Below are 13892 nucleotides of genomic sequence, written 5' to 3'. Positions count from 1 at the left end.
GGCAATGGCCGCTCTCTTTATTGCGATTCAACAGTATGCCCCGGGACGTGCCCCCGAATATCGGCCTCTGCCTAGTAACGTGGTCATGGGTGACCAAAGCAGCAGCCACAATCTCCTCGTCATTGGATGAAGAATCATCCGAATCGCAAATGAAATTGTGGAAAAGGTACTCGTCACTAGAGTCCATTTGTACCTTGCGGGGCGACCCGTCGAACACCTTGCCGGCGTGGTGGAAGAAGCCGGTCGGTGAAGAGCCTCGTGTCTCTCTGAGGCCAAGTAGCAGGCCTGTCGACGTGGAAGCGTCCGACGAGCGAGGTAGCCGCGCTTGTGTGGTGCCGGTAGGGGAGGCAAGGGGGTGGTGGCGTCGACGTCGGGGTGTTGTGAAGGCGGGTAAAACGATGCACCAAACGCCGGAGTATGGGGCCATCGGGGGGTGGCAATGCTACTGGGGGAGGTATGTGGGTACGTTCAGCCTGGGCACCGGAACTGGGCGGCCGGGTGTGCCGGCTCTTGATGGGAGGAAAGGGGAATGACCAATGTGCCCCTGACTGGCGGGTCAGGAGAGGACAAGGGCGAGCGTGGCGCCTGTCCGCGCCGAAGCAAATGCGGCCCAAATTTAGGCTGAATGGGTCGCGCGAACAAAAAAGCAGACGCTGGTCCGTTTGCATCGTTCCGTTGGACTGATATTTGTGTTCGTTTCAAGTCAAATGGACACGTGCACAGACTGTTTAGGTGGGCGCGTTGAAGTTGCTCTTGGTGTAGCCTCTCGAGTCTCACGGCGGTGGGACACGAGCACGGCGGGGATCACGCACGGTTTGCGGATAGACCCGTCCCAGCGAGGTCGGCAGCGCCGGGGCCCCCGTCCCCATCTGCCCCGGAACAAGGAGGGGCACGCGGCACGCGCACGGGGAAGGCACGGCACGCATCACTTCTCCAGTCCAGCGCCGGTGGGCGGCGTTCAACTTCGTTCCCAAGCCAAATCCCTCTCCCTCTCCCCACCTTGCCCCCCCAAAAGCCGAAATCAAAACCCAGAGCGAGCCCGCGGCGGCGAGAAGCAGCAGCAGCACCAGATGGATCCCCCGGCGGAGATGGATACCGGCGAGCTGGACGCGCTGCTCCGTGCGGCGGCCGACTTCGCCTCCTACCCAGGTTCGGCGCGACGCCTCCCCCTTCTATCACACCTTTCCCCGCCGCATCGGGTCCGGCTGCTCGGGTCATTTCCGCCGCGCCGCTCCTCGCCGAGGCGCGGGGCCAATCCCCTGCTCGCCTACCTACGTCTGGCGACGGGGAGAGCGAGGAAATACGATCTCGGCGGTAGGGCTCGAGCCTGGAGGGGGATCCTGGTTTGTCCCCACAGTCGAACGATTTGGTCGCGGCCGTGTTCCCAGTGAGGATCGTGCGCCCCAATACAGCCTCGCTGGTTCAGCGCCTTGGGGTTTGTATTATTCCGTGGTTCGCTGGAATTCTAGTGTAGCTGCGTGTGTGCTTATTTTCCCATCTCCGATGTTGGGGTTTAATCCCCTTCTCCCAACAAATCGAAGGGGATGCGTTTGTGAATCCAGGTGGTGGATCGCACTAGTTGCATTTAGAGAAGGCATCAGGTAGTTGATTTGTTGGTGGGTGCTGACCTATCATCGTACCCTGTCTTTTATATTCTAGGGACGCATGGTGAGGACACAGTGAGGCAGTTCCTGGAACAATTCCCTCTGCCTAAGCTGCTAGGGTAAGTTTTGTTCCCCCTCCTCTAAATGTTTCAGGTTCATGTAATTTTCTCTACCAATGTTTGTTTGTAGGCTGCATCTCTCTCACATTACAGCCTTGTCCTGTTCTAGTCGTACCAATGCATCTCTTGTTTACAGCAAATGCCACGAAGAATGTATGCTTTGACTGGCATTTATGTGGACTATTGTGATTGCCGTTTTAATTCTTCTTCTTGGTCCGCTAGTGTATTGCAGAGCCAGGCAGACGTACCTGAGACGGTTGAAACTGTTGCAGCGTGCTTGGACAAAGTATTTTCATCCAGATATGGAGCATCGCTTCTGCCAAGCTATGGTGTATGTGTACCCTACCGTCTCTGCCTCTCCGGCGGTTTATTTATTTATTTAGACATGGCCACCTAAACCTCTTGCCTTGACCAGCGCAGTTACGATTTATTAAGTATCTTACAAAATGATCAACATGTTGATGTATCGTATGCTCTTTTGTGCATTATGCATTATGCGCTCGTTTGATTGTCGAAAATGTTGAATTGTCAATTGATTCTTTCAGGAATTTATTCAAGCTGGGTTGCTCACAAACTCAAATAGTATCAGACAATTGGCCTGCAAAGCAGTATGTATCTGATTATATTTCTCTAGCAGATGCTTTCTGTGGATATGGTTTCCTTGCTTTGTTTACTGTAATCATTTAGGTCATTTAGAAAATTTGGCACCAATTGGTTCTTGTAATCAGAAATAGTATTTCATGTCATGCATTTGTGATCTTGAGATGGTAAGTGTGTAAAGCACAATCCCAATCAATGTTGAAATGTTAGCTGTGTACCTTTCAAGGTTTAACTCTTTAAGCACACTTGGCCTCCTGATTTAGCTTACTTGTCTGTTTTTTTGCTCTGTTTTTGCCTTTTTGTATAGCAGCAGGTAGTTGGTTTTGGTCTTGGCCGTGTACTGTGTGCCTTGTGGTATTCTCCTTGAATACAAATGAAACAGATTTCAATGCATGTTTGAGAAAAAAAGTACAAGTTTAAGCTGGTTTTTAACTCCTTTGCCTTCTACTCTCTAATATGGCAGCAAACAGAGTGAAATTTGTGTACAAACAGAACACTGATGTGCTTCACCAACTCCTGCAAATCCATTTCATGCATGATCCTTCTTATTTGTCCAAAATAACCATTCACATACTTTTTAACATCGTCTTGCAAAGAATATCTTCTGTAAATCCTTTCTCAGCCAATGTCTCCAGAGTCCGGACCCTCACTTTCAAGTTCTATACCAGGTGGTTCATCTTCTTGACAAGGCTGGAGATATTGCTGTTGCCGTGGACACATTTGTACAGCACAATCTGTACCCTCTTCTGATCAACTGCTTGATTGAGGGGTATCCTTATTATCACAAACTACATCTGACAAGTCATGTCCCATGACATGCATTATGGTTGTATTTTACTTACTATTAATTATGTTTGCTTTCTGTAGAGACGAAGAGATCTCAGCAATTGTTTTGGATGCCATAAAGCGTCTAGCAGAAATTCCTACAGGGACCGTGAGTATTATATTCTTTTTTCATAAATGTTGAGCGAATCTCCCTCTCAATATGGATAGCAGATGCTAATATTTTTATTTTTATTTTTGCTTTTGCTTTCAGGATATCATATTTCCACCAGATGGTCAAGGATTGCAACTCAACAAAGTGGCAGCCCAGTCATCCTCAATGGTATGGTATCCAAAAGCCACCGTTATTAGGTCAATTTGTGAAACAATCGATACATGACCTTCTAGGCCAATGGCAGCCTACAACTACAAGCCTACATTTAGTAATGTCTAAAGTAGTTTATCAATGAGCTCTTTTGCTAATACTGGCAGATTACTTACACGTGTTGAGATGCAAAGTTGTAGCTATCTAGTGTAATACAGAGGAATTGTTATTTATGTTGTACTAGATGCTATGAGTATGGTTCTGTACTTCTGTTAAACCTGCTCAAGGTGTTGTTCATGTTCCTCTTCTTTGCAGGCACGGATTCGCATTCTATCTTTGATAGCTAAGCTCTTTGGTGCATCAAGTTGTACTGCTACTGCAATTCGTGACTCAAACCTTCTCAGCTTATTTGAGGACGAGATAAAAGATAGAAAAGATATGCTTAAAACCCTGAGTGCATTAGAGGTCCTCTATGAGGTAATATTATATGTCTTACCTGGATTGCCTTCTCAGGTTTCCCTTGTTATCACCTTATTCATGCATCCCTCTTTTCCTGAGAGAAGGATGCATTTATCTGTTAGCCTGGTTTCTGTAAGAATGGGGTGGATTCTCCATTTCTGCTGCATAATTATGTTGATTAAAACGAAAACATAACATAATTAAAAGAAAGAAACCCCAAACAAGCCAAGCTTGACAAACCAGCTACTATAGGTAAAGAGAGTCTAATTCTTTGTCACTTCAAGTCCACCATTGATTGCCTCTTTAATCTATGTTTGTTAGGAGGGTCTTTTGAAGATCGTGCAATTTCTTTAAATGGAGGAAGTCTAACTTTGTGCCACTTTGAGTCCACAATCAGCTTCAGCCATCTATGTTTGCTAGGAGATCTTTTTACTATATTATACCATTGAAACCAAATATTTTGCGCTTTTTCCTTTGTCACTTCATTTGCCTAAACTCACACTAGTATTTGTTGTTCATCACATGCTATGTAAACGAATTTTATTACTTATCAAATGACAGTAAATACGTAATGATCACAAGGTTTTTGTTATGTAATTGTTGATGATAGAGATCTAAGAATGCAAGATCATAGAATTTCTGAGATAAACTATACATTTTAGCTAATTATGTCTTTACTTGTTTTGCAGCTTGCGGAGCACCCTCACAGCAATATGTTCTTGTTAAAGACCAGTTTGCTTCAACACATAACTGATGTGATCAAGTACTCAGCTCTTGCCTCCATAAGTCCATATTTGTGTTTTTCCTTTTGCGTTTTTCAGCCAATTTATGTTGTTTATTTTTGGTCCTTGTGTAGCGATCCCTCAGCTGTTTCTATTGTACGGTCAAGGGCATCATTGATCAGTGGGAGGCTTCTTTCTTCAGCTGATGCTTTTATGACTATAGAAAAATCTTGTAAGCATGACTTGTCTTGCAGCTACTACACCTTCAGTCTATCAGCCCTGCTAAATATTTTTACTTATATTGTTGATCTTTTTAATTGTTTGCATTATTGATCATTATATGTTCTACAGTGTGTTCTCCTCTACACTTCGTTTCTTCGTATCGTACTCTGCTAAAGAGAAAGGTGTTGATACATTAATAATTCAAGAACAGCCCCTTCACTAAAAAAACTTGATTCTGAACATAGCTTCTATGCTAAATTCTGATTTCTTGTGCGTTGTCCTCTCTGCGTATCATTCTCTGCTAAATGGAAGTGTATTCTGACGTTAATAATTCAGAACAGCCCCTTAACCAAAAAAACATGATTTTGAACACAGCTTTTTAATGCTAAATTCTGATTTCTAGTACGTTTTCCTCTACATTTTCTTTCTGCATATCATTCTCTGCTAAATGGAAGTGTATTCCTTCATTAATAATTCAAGAATAGCTTCTTCATTAAAAAAATGATTGGGAGCTCAACTTTTATGCTAAATTCTGATAACCCATTTGTTGGGTTGTTGCTGGGACCTTAAATCAGAACATTTATATGCATCTAGGTATTGTTAGCGTGAGAGACTGAGGGTATCTTTGGTGGGATTCTGTAAAAAAAAAGGTACTAGATTGATATGTTAATCGAGATTTCTCCATGTTAGGTGTTACGAATCTGCTCTTGGCCATAGACAAAATATTGAGGACGGAGGAAAGTCAAAATACTGATGAAATTGAGAGCGCGTTGGAGACCTTAGGACTAATTGGTACAAGTAAGTTATGTTTCTATTTCTTTCTTATAACTTTCTGCTGTACTTAAACCTGCATCTGTTTGGGAGTGGTCTCATTAACCATAATACTTCATTTCACTATCTGACCTACTCTTTGTTTGTCTGGCTCCGTTGGTGAAATAGCAACTCAAGGAGCATACTTGTTGCTCTCTGATCCACCAAAAATTGCTAGACATGTGGTAGAAATGTCCTTTGATAGGCAGGGCAGAGGTAAACAGCTGGTAAGTTCGTCTACTACTAACTCTGTAAGTCACTTGAAAGTCTCCAGAGACTATTCCTCTTAAGAGTGACGCTGTGAAACTTTCAGGCCGCTTTACATGCCTTTGGAAGCATATGTGGTGTTGATCGACAAGAGGACCAGATGAAACTGGATGATCATCAAGCAGAAGAGTGCCTGAAGCGCTTAGTCTACAGTGCCGCATCAAACAGTCCAAAATTAACTCCTTCAGTTAGTGCAACACAATTTGTCTAGTTTTATCTTTCTCACTGAATGTTATAATTAGCCTTTATAGTGATTTTTCTTTAATTTTTTGGCAGGCTCTTCTTCTATCAATTCTACAACAAGATCCAGACGTTCGGATTGCTGTAAGCAATTCCTGCCTGTTAAAGTCTACTTGTTGCTGATATATTCTTTTCATCTGTTGCTGAGTTATGTCTTGTTTGAGTGATCACATTGACTATACTCATTATACTGATTGCATCGCATTGAATGTTTGCAGGGTTATAGAGTACTGTCAGGACTGGTTGTCCGAGAATGGTGCCTAAGGGAAGTTTGCTCAAAGCCAGAGATAATCGGAATTGTTACAGATCCAAAAATGGAGACAACAAAACTTGGTAAGGACTTAGTACTTCTACTACTAAATGCAGTAACTATAGACATGTCATTTCTTATAAAAGCATATATCTGTCACTTCAAAGAAGATTTGTTCCCTGCCAAAGTTAGTGTGCTGCACTGCTGCAATGTTCCTTTTAGCATTTGAATACCATCTATCATAATTGATTCGGAGTTCGCTGCTGGTGATGTAATGCGTACACATAATGTGCCCACTTAACTTCCCTCGATCCAAATGTTTGCTCTGAAGTTTAGTGCACGTCCAAGTGTCCAACTGCCTTCTGACCTCGTAGCATCATTGGCTCTTGGCAATACGCTGGAGCTGTTCTTTGCTGCTAATCCAGTCATGAACATGCGATATTCTGTTTACTGAACCAACTGTTCTGATGATGACATTGGTTCGTTATACTATCATAGGCATGGAGGCACGGTACGCTTGCTGCGTGGCAATCAACAAGGCCTTGTCATCGTCGCACCTTCTTCATGAACCGAGCCTTTCTGAACTCATTGGAAAGGTATGTCCCTGGTTCTTGCATCCGCTGGTTGTCGTTTGAAGCGTGACTGTTGAGTGAGGAAACAAATGCCTCTTGGTGCAGCTGAATGAGGCGGTCAGAAGGGGTCCCTATCTTTCCGAGAAGAGGCAGCGTGTGGAGGCACAGCCGGTGGTCGGTACCATGGAGAGGTTTTAAGGTGGCCTTTCGAGTTCTTCGTCCGAGAAACCGAGCACCCTCTGTGCTCGATGCATGTACATTAGGTGCAACTGTGTATCTTCTTACCTGAACTTGTGTGACGAGGATGATGAGATCAGAGGTTCAGTTCTGTTGGGTTTTCTGATATAATTCGGTGGATGCTGGTTCATGCCATTCCATCTTACAATTACAGTTACCAGTGGAAGTTAAAACGGACGACATCTTCGGCAGGGAAATATGCTTAAAATGTGTAGTAGTTTCTATTTTCTACTTTGGACAAATTTCAACATCTCTTTTCAGAGGCTCGCAGTCGCAGCTCTAACTGGTCCTGATTTACAAGAATTGACAAGCACTCTCTAATCTACTGTACTAGTCTGTACTACCTCTTTGATGTATGTGCGCACTCTGTAGTCTGTACACGATATGCACAACTGGTTCAAACCTCGTCGTCCTCTGGCGCCGAGATGAGCAGCGAGTACTTGGCCTTGAGCGCCACCTTGCCGCCTTCCACGCAGAGCTTGGCGCCGGTGACCACCCAGTACCCCGGCAGGTCGTCGGGGCCCCTCTTCACCTCCGTCGTGTCGATGTACTTTGCCATCTTCTGCACGGGCAGCGGCACCGGCGGGCCCTTGGGGAACACGGCCGAGTTCACCTCCACCTTCCCCTCCATCGGCTCCCCCTGCGGCGGCACGGCGGCGGTGCCGGACAGCGCCGCGCTGAGCATCGCCGACAGCGAGCCCGACTTGCGGGTCGTGGCGAGCGGGCCGTCCCACTCCGACCGCCGTATCTTGGTCCGCGCCACGCCGGAGAAGCCGAGACGTAGGAAGAGCACCTTCTTCAGGCATGCCTCGCGCACCTCGAGCCAGGCCGCGGTCACCACGGCCGCGCAGTCGTCGATGCGCGCGCCGTTGTGCTGCACCGGCGCCGTGCACGCGTGCGTCAGCAGCGACGACCTCACGGGCTCGAAGTAGGCGCGCTCGTTCACGGCGTCCCCGACGGCGGTGGTGACCGCCTCGCCGACGACGATGGGGACCGCGCGCGGCGTCGCCGACAGGTGCTGCAGGTGCACGCCCAGCCGGCTGTTCTTCTTGCCCTCCAGGAACAGCCGGATGCCCGTCACCGGCCGGCCCCCGGAGTCCACCTTGGCCGTGTTGACCCGGAGCTTGGGCCCCATGAGCGTGAACTGGAGCGACGGCAGGCTGTCCTTCTTCTTCTTCCTCTGCGGGCCGAGGGCCAGCGGGAGCTCGCCGAACTCCGGCGCCCACTGCCGCGGCACCTGGAACTCCAGGAACTGCTCCAGCTCCTCTATCGGCGGCTTGTCTGATGATCCCACAGCCAAACAAATTAATGGTTAGATGGTCAGAGTCAGACACACAGACACAGGTTGAGAAGATATTATCGTACATCTGAGGTAGAGATTGACGGCGTGGTTGAGGAAGCCGCGGCCGGGGACGCCGGTGAGCAGGGAGGTGATGGGCACGAAGGCCATGGATATGACGTCCGGCGAGGCGGCGATGGTGGTGAGCCACTCGTCGTGGCCCTGCCCGTCGTCGACGCCCCCTCGCCTGACATGGATGCCGACGACGTCGTCCTTGTTGTGGATGACCGGCGACCTGAAGGCGCGCCAGGCAGCGGAGCCGGGGCCGGGAGGTCTCCGCGACGACGACCCACGGCTCTTGGCGCCGGCGGAGCTCTGCCGTCGGTCCAGGGACTGGGAGAAGGTGGCGTCGGCGAGCTTCTTGAGGCGGGCCTGCACGTCCCGCGGCTCGAGGGCGGAGCCCCTGAGCTGCTTGACGCAGACGACGTCCTTGCCCCCCATCCTGACGCCGACGACGACGTGGGTGCCGTGCGTGTCGATGAAGGCGGCGAGCGCCGGGGGGTCCCAGGAGGTCGGGACGTCGCGGGCGACGTGGTCGCGGAGGGCGAGGCGCGCGCCGCGGGGGGCCTCGACGGCGTAGAGCTCGACGAGGCGGGCGTCGAAGCAGAGGCTGCGCGTGGCGGCGGCGTCCCGGTGCCAGCAGCCGCGGTAGTCGAACATGGCGTTGAAGGGGCCCGAGGGGATCTTGCCCGTGAGCGACAGCGACTGGTTGACGTGCTCCGCCATCTGCGTGAAGGAGAGCACGTCGGAGCGGAACCGCGCGCGCTCGCCCTTGTCGGCGACGACCCCCGGTGGCACGCCGGCCACCACGGCCCCGCCCGGCAGGCACAGGTCCCGCTCGCCGCCGCCGCCGCCGAGGTCGAGCAGGCGGTTCTTGGCGCGGAAGAGGCGGAGGTCGTCGGCGAGGTCGTAGCCGCAGCCGACCGCGCGCACGGCGGCCTCGGCCGCCTCCTGCGCCGACGGCGGCGTCGCGCGCGCGGCGCCCAGGTCCATCATCATCCCCGCTCCACTCCACCAGAAGCCAGTTAAGCTCCTCGGCTCCGCCGAGCGCGCATTATAAGCTGTGCTTTGTGGAGAAGGGGTCAGAGAGGAGGGGGAGAGGGGCCGTGGCGTCGGTGTCCGGGCAGGACGGTCGCCGTGTCGTGGTGTGGGAGTGGGAGAGAGCGAGCAACAGCTGCGGGGGCGATGGCGACGGCGGGCGTGGAGTCAAGGCGCCGGCCGGGACGCTTGGGCAGAGTGACGGGCGGGTGGGGGGAGCGGGCTGACGCGGTCTCGGGGTGGCTCGCCGTCGTTTTCGGCGCGGAAGGAATGAAGATCTTTCCGGGAGGGAGACGGCGCGGGGGAGCGGTCAACAGACGCGAGTAGAAAATCAATCAACACTGTCATACTTCACCGGTCACCGGATACAAGAATCCAAGTCTTCTGGTCTTAAACGTGTTTGCTTCCGGACACGGCTGTTCGGATACGAGCTCAGATGAACAGGAAAAAAATATATCAACGTTTCATGAATGTCATTGATTTTGTTTTTTGTCAGATATTTCACGGATGTCATCTGGTGTTGAAATTTTATAAGCTATTAAATCATTTATCAATGTTTCACACAAAAAGAATTTTGGATTTCTTGATTTTACTGTTCACCCAAGCTCATATGAGCTCGGGATTAGAACCACTTTCGTTTGCTTCCCCCATTTCCCCTTCTCCTAATATTCTTTCTTCGGCCTTGCCGGTCTTGGTCAGCTACGATTTAGGCAGCTGAGGTTTTCCCTTGGATATCGGATCGAGCAACCAAAACAGTAAAATATGAATAATTCGCATAACCTAAATTATAATGCTCGCTGGGGGATAGCAAATCGAATGATTTTATGGTAATTTGTATCGTCTCGCAATTTTAGTTATGCTTGCCAACTAAATTTGCTTTCTTTGGCCAACAAAAATTGTCATGCAAATCGTGCACAATTGTCATGCTTTCAGTCTGATGTTCGCTGGTTAAGAGGGACCATCATTTCTTGCTAAATCCCTGTAGACTTAGACTTGGAATCCGAAACGATCCATCATGGCACATTGGATTGATGATTGGAGTATTTTGCACGCGAGAGAGGACGCACAGGTGGAGCTACAACAGGGCGCAAGACTGCTGGAACGAGTCGCCAGTGAGATTTTCCAAGCGGGAAGAGGCTGGTCATCCTGGATACCAAGGATTGGGAGATGAAAAATGTGGACAGAAGAGATGAGACATGAAGAAAAAAAACTTTCGAAGATTAAATCCTGACTGATAGGAGGGGAGAGAGTGATGAGAGGGGAAGTGTAGAATGAGATGTTTTCCATAAAACCATGGAACTAGCTGGTCCTGTTTTCGTCTTCCTAGAGGTGGTGGATTTGTGTTATGGTTGTAATAACAAAGACTTATGGTTTCATTAATGAAATCGAGGGAAAATCCCTTTCATTCAAAAAAAAAGAAACGATCCATCATTTACTCGTTGGGTGCGTTTTCTCCCGCACTATCTGGCATGAAATCTTGAGCTGGTGCCTACTGCCTGCCATGGCACCTACGACCGATACGATGATCTTCAGCTGGTGGCACACCACCCAACAGGCCTCCCCAGAGTGTCTACGCAAGGGCGTTGCTTCGTTGGTCACCCTCGTCATCTGGCTCTTGTGGAAATATTGGTACTCCCGCATCTTTGACGGGGCGTAACCCTCCTTACCCGCGCTACGTGGTGCCGCTCACAATCGCATATCCGAGACTAGGAGGTAGGGACCTTCTTATACTGCGTTTTCAAAGAGTCCGCCTGTTATACAGTATAAGATTCCTAGTCTTTATACTAGTTTTAGGATAGAGTCCAGATCAGACTACCAACCACGATATAATTTGTTGTTAGCGGATCCAATCCGTCGAGTCCCCGAAGCACGCACTTGTGAGCAACACATCATAATAAAGTATAAATTCCTCTAATTATGTAAATCAACAATAGGGTCGTATCTAGTTACACGATCTAGCTTCTTCCAATTATCAGCGTATCCGGATAGTCTTTCCAATATATAAAGCATACTATATTCCACCGATAATTGACCAGCTTCCTTAAGCATGCAACACTTTAATACATTCCAACAAGAGTAATTCCATGCACAAAACACATGTATAATTCCATATGAGCTATTCCAAATATTAATGATAATAAGTGTTTGAATATAGTTGCATGACACATAATCCCAACATTTCCCACTTGTCCAAAACAATCATTCAAAAAATTCGTAAACCCATAGCCTGAACATGCTTACCAAATACCTCCTGACTAAGTGACTTAGTCAAGGGATCAACAACCATATCAGTACTAGGTAGAAACTCTAAAGAAACAGACATAAGTCTATTAATTACATCACATATATAGTGATACCTTCCCTCAATATGTTTGATCTTGTTGTGGAACTTGGGATATCTGGAAACCTTTATTGCAGCCTGATTATCACAACACACCACCACTGGTTTTCTAGCACTTTCAACAAACTTCAAAGTCGAAAGAAATTCCTTCAGCCACACCGCCTCCTTCGCAGCTTCTGACGCAGCAATATACTCAGCCTCCATGGAAGATAACACCACTGAATCTTTCTTCTTACTACTCCAAGATATAGCGTGACCAGCTAATAAAAATAGATACCCAGGCGTAGACTTTCGGTCGTCCAGATCACCCTGCCAATTAGCATCAGTATAGCTGTCGGTGTCAAAACCGGCGGATCTCAGGTAGGGGGTCCCGAACTGTGCGTCTAGGCCGGATGGTAACAGGAGGCAAGGGACACGAAGTTTTACCCAGGTTCGGGCCCTCTCGATGGAGGTAAAACCCTACGTCCTGCTTGATTAATATTGATGATATGGGTAGTACAAGAGTAGATCTACCACGAGATCAAGGAGGCTAAACCCTAGAAGCTAGCCTATGATATGATTGTTGATGTGTATGTCTTCCTACGGACTAAAACCCTCCGGTTTATATAGACACCGGGTAGGGTTAGGGTTACATAGAGTCGGTTACAATGGTAGGAGATCTTCATATCCGTATCGCCAAGCTTGCCTTCCACGCCAAGGAAAGTCCTTTCCGGACACGGGACGGAGTCTTCAATCTTGTATCTTCATAGTCCAGGAGTCCGGCTGAAGGTATAGTCCGGCTATCCGAACACCCCCTAATCCAGGACTCCCTCAGTAGCCCCCGAACCAGGCTTCAATGACGATGAGTCCGGCGCGCAGATTGTCTTCGACATTGCAAGGCGGGTTCTCCTCCAAATTCCGTGTACCTGTTTGAATAAAGTCCGGTTTCTTGTAGATGTTGCGCTCCTTGGCTTCTACACCCAATAATGGCCGCTCCCCACGTGTTAAATGAATATGAAAAGTCTAAGTGTTTTTACATTCACACCCCTAGCCGCGTAAATGAGCTGCCCTATTTAAGGGGACGAGGATTTAGATCCAATCCACATCCTCTCCCCTCCGCGAGTGTTCATCAGAGCGCATCCGACAAAGGTCCATCCCACCATGGCCAGCCGTCGCAACTCCTCCCCTCGCCCTTCCAGCCCTAAGCCTGGATATTGGGAGAGATGTTCCATCCCGCATAGCAAGCTAGTGACACTCCAGACCAAGGGATTTCTCCCCCGGCCTGTATGGTCCCGGTTCGAGCCGGTCTTGCCGTCTACAACGACGGAGAGCAAGCAGAGAATGCCCCTAATCCCTCCAAAGGAGAGCGGGTGTGCCTCGTCCCTTACTTAATAAGGGGGCTCGGATTTCCAATCCATCCATTTCTCCGGGGGTTGCAGGAGTTCTACGGCCTCCAGCTACATAATCTCACGCCCGCCTCAGTGTTGCATATCGCGGGCTTTGTAGCCCTCTGCGAGATGTTCTTGGGTGTCGAAGCTCATTTCGGACTATGGAAGGAGCTATTTTGCCTCGTGACCTGTTCCAAGAAGGGGTCAATGTATCAAGTGGGCGGAGCCGAAGTGTGGCACATCGCCGGGACCGGATATCTGTCTGGAACCCCAAATAAGGCGTCCGAAGACTAGCCCTCGGAATGGTTGTATATAGAAGACATCCCGCTGCCGGATCCTGTCCGGATCGGCCTCCCTGAATTCAACAGTGCTCCCTTAAAGAAGCGCCTAAGCTGGCGCCCACGGGGCCCTCAGAGGGAAAGTGATAGGGACATCATTTACCTGATGGGCCGAATATGATTGTTAGCCCATTCCGGATTGACCACGATCGGAGTCATGGCCGCATGCATCATGCGAGGGGTGCAGCCGCTACAGTATAGGGGCCACCCCATGTGGGACTTCAACAGGGAGGACGATACCACCCGTTATGGCCGTAAGGGCCCGGATTCGGCTGCGGCT

General features: G+C 49.0%; 2 protein-coding genes across 2 annotated transcripts; one reads left to right on the top strand and one right to left on the bottom strand.

The window, feature by feature from the left end:
* Positions 1-894: 894 nt before the first annotated feature.
* Positions 895-7413, top strand: LOC119291291. The gene is made up of 17 exons (XM_037570029.1): positions 895-1149; positions 1660-1723; positions 1946-2054; positions 2269-2331; positions 2992-3092; positions 3191-3257; positions 3360-3428; positions 3726-3887; positions 4559-4632; positions 4726-4823; positions 5504-5611; positions 5753-5850; positions 5937-6077; positions 6167-6214; positions 6349-6463; positions 6879-6976; positions 7058-7413. Exons 1-17 carry the CDS (start codon positions 1071-1073, stop codon positions 7148-7150), a joined length of 1587 nt encoding a protein of 528 aa, XP_037425926.1. The 5' UTR covers positions 895-1070; the 3' UTR covers positions 7151-7413.
* LOC119291281 (MACPF domain-containing protein NSL1-like) lies at positions 7389-9669 on the bottom strand. The gene is made up of 2 exons (XM_037570019.1): positions 8555-9669; positions 7389-8470 (listed from the first exon to the last, which is right to left on the bottom strand). The coding sequence occupies exons 1-2, from the start codon at positions 9525-9527 to the stop codon at positions 7587-7589; spliced, it is 1857 nt and encodes a 618-aa protein (XP_037425916.1). The 5' UTR covers positions 9528-9669; the 3' UTR covers positions 7389-7586.
* Positions 9670-13892: the final 4223 nt, after the last annotated feature.

The sequence above is a fragment of the Triticum dicoccoides genome, chromosome 1A (assembly GCF_002162155.2).
Source record: "Triticum dicoccoides isolate Atlit2015 ecotype Zavitan chromosome 1A, WEW_v2.0, whole genome shotgun sequence".
In the NCBI taxonomy this organism is placed as follows: domain Eukaryota; kingdom Viridiplantae; phylum Streptophyta; class Magnoliopsida; order Poales; family Poaceae; genus Triticum; species Triticum dicoccoides.
Note: the sequence above shows the minus strand (reverse complement) of the source record. Positions and strands in the feature narration are given on the sequence as shown.